Genomic DNA, 9311 nt, shown 5'->3' on the forward strand with positions numbered 1-9311 from the left:
TAGCCTGCTCGAGCTTGAACAGCTTGGCTTCCAATTTATTTTGAAGGGCTGACCTGTTTTTTTTCCTGGTGGAAGCTATCTTGATTATAGAGCCAGTTATGATTTTTTTATGAGCCATCCAGATGTTACCAGGTGAGGAGTCATTAGTTACATTAGTTTGAAAGAAAAGTTTAAGATCTTCTTTAAGTTGAGAAGATATAGTGGGGTCTGTAAGCAGGGATTCATTTAAGCGCCACTTAAAAAGGCCAGACGTGGTAATATCAAATTTAAAGACCGACAGAACAAAATCATGATCCGACCAAGCTGATGGGACATGTCGTGAGTACAGAGCCGATACTAGAGTATTTGCAGTCGTTAACTGTAAGTCAATGCGCGAGTACGATTTGTGTACTGGTGAGTAAAATGTGAAGCCCCTTGCCTGCCCATTAATCTCCCGCCAGACATCCACCAATCTATTCTCCCTCATCAAGTGCAAGATTTGTTTCCTATCTCTCTTGGAAACATCAGACCTCTGTACTGCACTACTGTCCTGAGTTGGATCAAGGACCATGTTGAAATCCCCACTCCAAATCAGGTGGTGGTATGAGACTTGAGAGAGCTTTGATAAAATTAATTTAAAAACCCGGATCTGGGTGTTTGCAGGGAGATAACTATTGATAATACAGATTGTTTTACCCTGTAGAGTTCCCTGTAGTATTAAAAACCTCCCTTCAGGGTCTGAGTATGATTCAGTCAAATGGAAGGGGAAGGAATTTTTTAGTAATATAGCAACACCTCTGGTTTTTCTGTCCCAAGAGGCAAGGAAGTAGCGAGAATAGCTCGAGTCAAAAAATTTAGGAGAAGATGAAGAGGAGAAATGGGTTTCTTGTAAACACAAGATATCTGGCTTGTGTTTATGGTAATCTATGAACGCTCTCCTCCGTTTAATGGGCGAATTAAGACCCTTTACGTTGTGTGAAATAACCCTACACATTAGTAAAGATACAAGTAATGCTTACAGACTCAGACACTCGACCAGTCCTGCCAAATCTCCACCGTTGGAAACTGCGAAGTGAACAATGTGTGGTAAATCTACTAGAAAACAAAGGGAGAAAAACAAAACAAGGGAAAACATACACATATAACATTAATAGAACAATAATGTGAGTTCTAGCCTCACAAAAGATGGAGATCCGGAATACCATATTAAAAGTAGACCGAGAATCGCCAAAATAGGGCAACATGTAGTAAACCCGAGGCCTTACCCGTTATGATTACTAGCCCAGTCAAGGGGGGGAGGGGGAGGTAGGGGGGAGGAAAGGGGAGGGGAGAAGAAGGGAGGTAGGAAAGGGGGGGAAAGAGGGAGAGGATGGGAAAACTGGTAGAAAAATAATAAACAGGTTAAATAGGGAGAGTAAATTGGTATGGGCATATGCAGAAAAGTTCGAAATCAGGAAAATATAGATCAGTCTAATGATCATTAACAGATAACTGAAGATAACTCAATGCAGTCAACCGAAGGAGTCTATGTAAAGCCACGTCTCAAAAATTAAATCCAGGGAATCCAGGAAACAGTCAAGTAATTCGTGAACGTTGGCTTCTGGTCGCAGGAACCTGCTGCCATTCTTTAGCTGGTCTGGGTCTTCTTTGCGGAAGTGGAGGCATAACATCAGGAAGCGGAATTCCAGCTTGTTCTAGAACCTTTTTGCCTTCATCCAGTGTACGACAAATATACTGCTCATTCTTATGTGTAAAAGATAAAGAGAATGGGAAGCCCCAGCGATATTTCACTTGCACTGACTGTAGTGCCATGGTGATTGGTTTAAGGGCTCTCCTACGAAACAGCGTGGCAGGTGCTATGTCCGCAAACAATTTCACAGAATCTGGAAGTCCAGGAAGTGTAGATAGAGATCTTGCAGCATTAAGAATTAAATCTCTAGATTCCTCATATTGCATTTTGAGGACCACGTCTCTGGGAATGTCTGTGGAACGTGTTCTGCCTAGAGCCCTGTGGATTCTTGTGATATGTAATGAGGATGGATCTGCCTGCGGCAGGAGCGCAATAAATAGAGCAGTGACTGTCTCTTTTAATGTCACATAGGATTCTGGTAAGCCACGCACTCTAATATTACCTCTTCTGGACCTATTCTCTAGGTCTTCACTGCGCAGCTCTAAGTCCATGATGCGGTCAGCATGGAGTGTGAGGGTCTCTTGATCTTCACTAAGGGCCTCTGCTGTGGCCTCCATTTTCTCCTCTAAGCATGCTGTGCGCTGGGAGATATCTTGTAGCTGGGCGGAGACTGCAGTCATGGCTGCAGAAAGTTCTGTGCGGAAGGTCTCCCGGAGGGATTTGGTGAGTGCAGCAGTTGAAATAACTGCGTCCCCTCCATTATTCAGATCCGCATCGTCTGCCCCTTCACTGAGCTGCAGCGCCGGGATGTGAGAGAGAGTGAGGACAGGCGCGGCGGCCATTTTACCTGCACCGCCGCCCGCCAAGAGTTCTGATATCGGGCGGCCAGCCGGCTGTCCCGCGCCGGCTTTCCTGGGCATTGCGGACCTCGGCGCTCTCGGAGGCGAGGGGAAGCAGACTGCCGTGAAAAGGTCCCGATTCCGGTATCTAAACGGGGGGGAATCAAGCCTCGGGATGCGGAGCTCAGCCGAGCACTTCCTGCTCCATCAGAGTCCGCGCATGCGCCCATGTGATAGAATCCTGACTAGAAATGAGCGGAAAATTCATAGACGCCGGAATGGCTTGTGCTACTACTGTGGTGATTCTACACATGTTATCTCAGCATGCTCTAAACGTATAGCTAAGGTTGTTAGTCCTGTCACCGTTGGTAATTTGCAACCTAAATTTATTCTGTCTGTAACTTTGATTTGCTCACTGTCATCTTATCCTGTCATGGCGTTTGTAGATTCAGGTGCTGCCCTGAGTCTCATGGATCTCTCATTTGCTAAGCGCTGTGGATTTACTCTTGAACCATTAGAAAATCCTATTCCTCTTAGGGGTATTGATGCTACACCATTGGCAGCAAATAAACCGCAGTATTGGACTCAGGTTACCATGTGCATGACTCCTGAACACCGCGAGGTGATACGTTTCCTGGTTTTACATAAAATGCATGATTTGGTCGTTTTAGGGCTGCCATGGTTACAGACCCATAATCCAGTCCTGGACTGGAAGGCTATGTCAGTCTCAAGTTGGGGCTGTCGTGGTATTCATGAGGATTCCCTGCCTGTGTCTATTGCTTCTTCTACGCCTTCGGAAGTTCCGGAGTATTTGTCTGATTATCAGGATGTCTTCAGTGAGTCTGAGTCCAGTGCACTGCCTCCTCATAGGGACTGTGACTGTGCTATAGATTTGATCCCAGGCAGTAAATTTCCTAAGGGAAGACTGTTTAATCTGTCGGTACCTGAACATACCGCTATGCGTTCATATATCAAGGAGTCTCTGGAAAAAGGACATATTCGTCCGTCTTCTTCCCCTCTTGGTGCGGGATTCTTTTTTGTGGCAAAAAAGGACGGATCTTTGAGACCTTGTATTGATTATCGGCTTTTAAATAAGATCACTGTCAAATTTCAGTATCCTTTACCGCTGTTGTCTGACTTGTTTGCCCGGATTAAGGGTGCCAAGTGGTTCACCAAGATAGACCTTCGTGGTGCGTACAACCTTGTGCGCATTAAGCAAGGTGATGAATGGAAAACCGCATTCAATACGCCCGAAGGTCATTTTGAGTACTTGGTGATGCCTTTTGGGCTCTCCAATGCGCCTTCAGTTTTTCAGTCCTTTATGCATGACATTTTCCGGAAGTATCTGGATAAATTTTTGATTGTTTATCTGGATGATATTTTGGTTTTTTCTGATAATTGGGATTCGCATGTGGAGCAGGTCAGGTTGGTCTTTAAAATTTTGCGTGAAAATTCTTTGTTTGTCAAGGGCTCAAAGTGTCTCTTTGGTGTACAGAAGGTTCCCTTTTTGGGGTTCATTTTTTCCCCTTCTGCTGTGGAGATGGACCCAGTCAAGGTCCGAGCTATTCTTGATTGGACTCAGCCCTCGTCAGTTAAGAGTCTTCAGAAGTTCTTGGGCTTCGCTAACTTCTACCGTCGTTTTATCGCTAATTTTTCTAGCATTGTGAAACCTTTGACGGATATGACCAAGAAGGGCTCCGATGTAGCTAACTGGGCTCCTGCTGCCGTGGAGGCTTTCCAGGAGTTGAAACGCCGGTTTACTTCGGCGCCTGTTTTGTGCCAGCCTGACGTCTCACTTCCCTTTCAGGTTGAGGTGGATGCTTCGGAGATTGGGGCAGGGGCCGTTTTGTCGCAGAGAGGCCCTGGTTGCTCTGTTATGAAACCTTGTGCCTTTTTCTCTAGGAAGTTTTCGCCTGCCGAGCGAAATTATGATGTGGGCAATCGGGAGTTGTTGGCCATGAAATGGGCATTTGAGGAGTGGCGTCATTGGCTCGAGGGTGCTAAGCATCGTGTGGTGGTCTTGACTGATCACAAAAATCTGATGTATCTCGAGTCTGCTAAACGCCTTAATCCGAGACAGGCCCGCTGGTCATTGTTTTTCTCCCGCTTTGATTTTGTTGTCTCGTATTTACCAGGTTCAAAGAATGTGAAGGCCGATGCTCTTTCTAGGAGCTTTGTGCCTGATGCTCCTGGAGTCGCTGATCCTGTTGGTATTCTTAAAGATGGAGTTATCTTGTCAGCTATTTCTCCGGATCTGCGACGTGTGTTGCAGAGATTTCAGGCTGATAGGCCTGAGTCTTGTCCACCTGACAGACTGTTTGTCCCGGATAAGTGGACCAGCAGAGTCATTTCCGAGGTTCATTCCTCGGTGTTGGCAGGTCACCCGGGAATTTTTGGCACCAGAGATCTGGTGGCCAGGTCCTTTTGGTGGCCTTCCTTGTCAAGGGATGTGCGGTCATTTGTGCAGTCCTGTGGGACTTGTGCTCGAGCTAAGCCTTGCTGTTCTCGTGCCAGCGGTTTGCTCTTGCCCTTGCCTGTCCCGAAGAGACCTTGGACACATATCTCCATGGATTTCATTTCTGATCTTCCGCTATCTCAGGGCATGTCCGTTATCTGGGTGATATGTGATCGCTTCTCCAAGATGGTCCATTTGGTTCCTTTGCCTAAGCTGCCTTCCTCTTCCGATCTGGTTCCTGTGTTTTTCCAGAACGTGGTTCGTTTGCACGGCATCCCTGAGAATATTGTGTCAGACAGAGGATCCCAGTTCGTTTCCAGGTTCTGGCGATCCTTTTGTAGTAGGATGGGCATTGATTTGTCGTTTTCGTCTGCTTTCCATCCTCAGACTAATGGACAGACGGAGCGAACCAATCAGACTTTGGAGGCTTATTTGAGGTGTTTTGTCTCTGCTGATCAGGACGATTGGGTGACATTCTTGCCGTTGGCTGAGTTTGCCCTTAATAATCGGGCTAGTTCCGCCACCTTGGTTTCGCCTTTTTTCTGCAACTCTGGTTTCCATCCTCGCTTTTCTTCGGGTCATGTGGAGCCTTCTGACTGTCCTGGGGTGGATTCTGTGGTGGATAGGTTGCAGCAGATCTGGAATCATGTGGTGGACAACTTGAAGTTGTCACAGGAGAAGGCTCAGCGCTTTGCCAACCGCCGCCGCGGTGTGGGTCCCCGACTACGCGTTGGGGATTTGGTGTGGCTTTCTTCCCGCTTTATTCCTATGAAGGTCTCCTCTCCCAAATTTAAACCTCGTTTTATTGGGCCTTACAAGATATTGGAAATCCTTAATCCTGTATCTTTTCGTCTGGATCTTCCTGTGTCGTTTGCTATTCACAATGTATTTCATAGGTCCTTGTTGCGGCGGTACATTGTGCCTGTAGTTCCTTCTGCTGAGCCTCCTGCTCCGGTGTTGGTTGAGGGCGAGTTGGAGTACGTGGTGGAGAAGATCTTGGATTCTCGCCTCTCCAGGCGGAGGCTTCAGTACCTGGTCAAGTGGAAGGGCTATGGTCAGGAGGATAATTCCTGGGTGGTCGCCTCTGATGTTCATGCGGCCGATTTAGTTCGTGCCTTTCATGCCGCTCATCCTGATCGCCCTGGTGGTCGTGGTGAGGGTTCGGTGACCCCTCACTAAGGGGGGGGTACTGTTGTGAATTTGCTTTTTGCTCCCTCTAGTGGTTACTAGTTTTTTGACTCTGGTTTTTCTGTCATTCCTTTTATCCGCACCTGGGTCGTTAGTTAGGGGTGTTGCTATATAAGCTCCCTGGACCTTCAGTTCAATGCCTGGCAACGTAGTTATCAGAGCTAGTCTGCTGTGCTCTTGTCTACTGATCCTGGTTCCAGTTATATCAGCTAAGTCTGCCTTTTGCTTTTTGCTATTTGTTTTGGTTTTGTATTTTTGTCCAGCTTGTTCCAAATCTATATCCTGACCTTTGCTGGAAGCTCTAGGGGGCTGGTGTTCTCCCCCCGGACCGTTAGACGGTTCGGGGGTTCTTGAATTTCCAGTGTGGATTTTGATAGGGTTTTTGTTGACCATATAAGTTACCTTTCTTTATTCTGCTATCAGTAAGCGGGCCTCTCTGTGCTAAACCTGGTTCATTTCTGTGTTTGTCATTTCCTCTTACCTCACCGTCATTATTTGTGGGGGGCTTCTATCCAGCTTTGGGGTCCCCTTCTCTGGAGGCAAGAAAGGTCTTTGTTTTCCTCTACTAGGGGTAGCTAGATTCTCCGGCTGGCGCGTGTCATCTAGAATCAACGTAGGAATGATCCCCGGCTACTTCTAGTGTTGGCGTTAGGAGTAGATATATGGTCAACCCAGTTACCACTGCCCTATGAGCTGGATTTTTGTATTCTGCAGACTTCCACGTTCCTCTGAGACCCTCGCCATTGGGGTCATAACACGTCACGTTGCATTTGCAGAGCCCCTGATGTACCCAAACAGTACAAACCCCCCACAAGTGACCCCATATTGGAAACTAGACCTCCCAAGGAACTTATCTAGATGTGTTGTGAGAACTTTGAACCCCCAAGTGTTTCACTACAGTTTATAACGCAGAGCCGTGAAAATAAAACATCTTTTTTTTCCCACAAAAATGATTTTTAGCCCCCCAAATTTTTATTTTCCTAAGGATAACAAGAGAACTTGGACCCCAGAAGTTGTTGTTCAATTTGTCCCGAGTACGCTGATAACACATATGTTGGGGTAAACCCCTTTTTGGGCGCACGGGAGAGCTCGGAAGGGAAGGAGCACTGTTTTACTTTTTCAACGCAGAATTGGCTGGAATTGAGATTGGACGCCATGTCGCGCTTGGAGAGCCCCTGATGTGCCTGGACAGTGGAAACTCCCCAATTCTACCCTAACCCAAACACACCCCTAACCCTAATCCCAACGGTAACCCTAACCACACCCCTAGCCCTGACACACCCATAATTCTAATCCCAACCCTAATCCAAACGTAAATGTAATCCAAACCCTAACTTTAGCCCCAACCCTAACTTTAGCCCCAACCCTAACTTTACCTCCAACCCTAGCCCTAACCCTACCCCTAACCCTAACCCTAAACGTGACTGAAATACGTGGCACTGAAATACGTGGCACTGAAATACGTGGCACTGAAATACGTGGCACTGAAATACGTGGCACTGAAATACGTGATACGTGGCACTTAAATACGTGGCACTGAAATACGTGGCGCTGAAATACGTGATACGTGGCACTTAAATACGTGGCACTGAAACACGTGGCACTGAAATACGTGATACGTGGCACTGAAATACGTGGCACTGAAATACGTGGCACTGAAATACGTGGCACTTAAATACGTGGCACTGAAATATGTGATACGTGGCACTTAAATACGTGATACGTGGCACTTAAATACGTGGTACTGAAACACGTGGCACTGAAATACGTGATACGTGGCACTGAAATACGTGGCACTGAAATACGTGGCACTGAAATACGTGGCACTGAAATACGTGGCACTTAAATACGTGGCACTGAAATATGTAATACGTGGCACTTAAATACGTGGCACTGAAACACGTGGCACTGAAATACGTGATACGTGGCACTGAAATACGTGGCACTGAAATACGTGGCACTGAAATACGTGCAACTGAAATACGTGGTACTAAAATATGTGGCACTGAAATACGTGATACGTGGCACTGAAATACGTGATACGTGGCACTGAAATACGTGGCACTGAAACACGTGGCACTGAAATACGTGATACGTGGCACTGAAATACGTGGCACTGAAATATGTGGCACTGAAATACTGGCACTATGACTGTCAGAAAATGTTCATTAAACGGTTAGGGGTGAGGTTAGGGGTAGAGTTAGGGTTTGGATCCCTTTATCACCTTGATGGTGGTGGGTGGCTTTTCAGTGTGTTTTCTGTTTTTTTTTGATAAAAATGCATGCGTTTTTAACGCAAACGCATGTGCTTAAAAACGCAAGAAAATACTGCAGGTTGTATTTCTGAAAATGAACGCATGCAGAAAAAAACCGCATGCATTTGAAAACGCGACCAAACACGTACAAAAAAACCGCATGCGTTTTCAATGTTAAATATAGGGAAAAAACGCATGCGTTTTTTTGTGCAAAAAACGCTGCAGACAAAAACGCAAGTGTGAAACCAGCGACGCTTTTTATAGCAAAAAAGTTTTTGCGTCTCCACATTTTGAGACCTATAATTTTTCCACATTTTGCTCCACAGTCATGTGAGGTCTTGTTTTTTTGCGGGACGAGTTGACGTTTTTATTGGTAACATTTTCGGACACGTGACCGTTTTTGATTGCTTTTTATTCCGATTTTTGTGAGGCAGAATGACCAAAAACCTGCTATTCATGAATTTCTTTTGGGAGAGGCGTTTATACCGTTCCGCGTTTGGTAAAATTGATAAAGCAGTTTTATTCGTCGGGTCAGTACGATTACAGCGATATCTCATTTATATCATTTTTTTATGTTTTGGCGCTTTTATATGATAAAAACTAAAATATAGAAAAAATAATTATTTTGGTACCACTTTATTCTCAGGACTATAACTTTTTTATTTTTTTGCTGATGATGCTGTATGGCGGCTTGTTTTTTGCGGGACAAGATGACGTTTTCAGCGGTACCATGGATATTTATATCAGTCTTTTTGATCGCGTGTTATTCCACTTTTTGTTCGGCGGCATGGTAATAAAGCGTTGTTTTTTGCCTCGTTTTTTTTTTTTTTTCTTACGGTGTTTACTGAAGGGGTTAACTAGTGGGGCAGTTTTATAGGTTGGGTCGTTACGGACGCGGCGATACTAAATATGTGTACTTTTATTGTTTTGTTTTTTTTATTTAGATAAAGAAATGTATTTATGGGA

The 9311-nt window shown here is 45.5% G+C and overlaps 1 protein-coding gene across 1 annotated transcript in view; it reads right to left on the bottom strand.

The window, feature by feature from the left end:
* The window catches only part of LOC143785118 (NEDD4-binding protein 1-like), a 65544-nt gene extending 63093 nt beyond the window's left edge, over positions 1 to 2451 (bottom strand). The window contains exon 1 of the mRNA XM_077273794.1: positions 2112 to 2451. Coding sequence (XP_077129909.1) covers positions 2112 to 2451 — 340 coding nt within the window. The remainder of the gene's footprint in view (positions 1 to 2111) is intronic.
* Positions 2452 to 9311: the final 6860 nt, after the last annotated feature.

This window comes from Ranitomeya variabilis, chromosome 7, assembly GCF_051348905.1.
Source record: "Ranitomeya variabilis isolate aRanVar5 chromosome 7, aRanVar5.hap1, whole genome shotgun sequence".
Taxonomy (NCBI): domain Eukaryota; kingdom Metazoa; phylum Chordata; class Amphibia; order Anura; family Dendrobatidae; genus Ranitomeya; species Ranitomeya variabilis.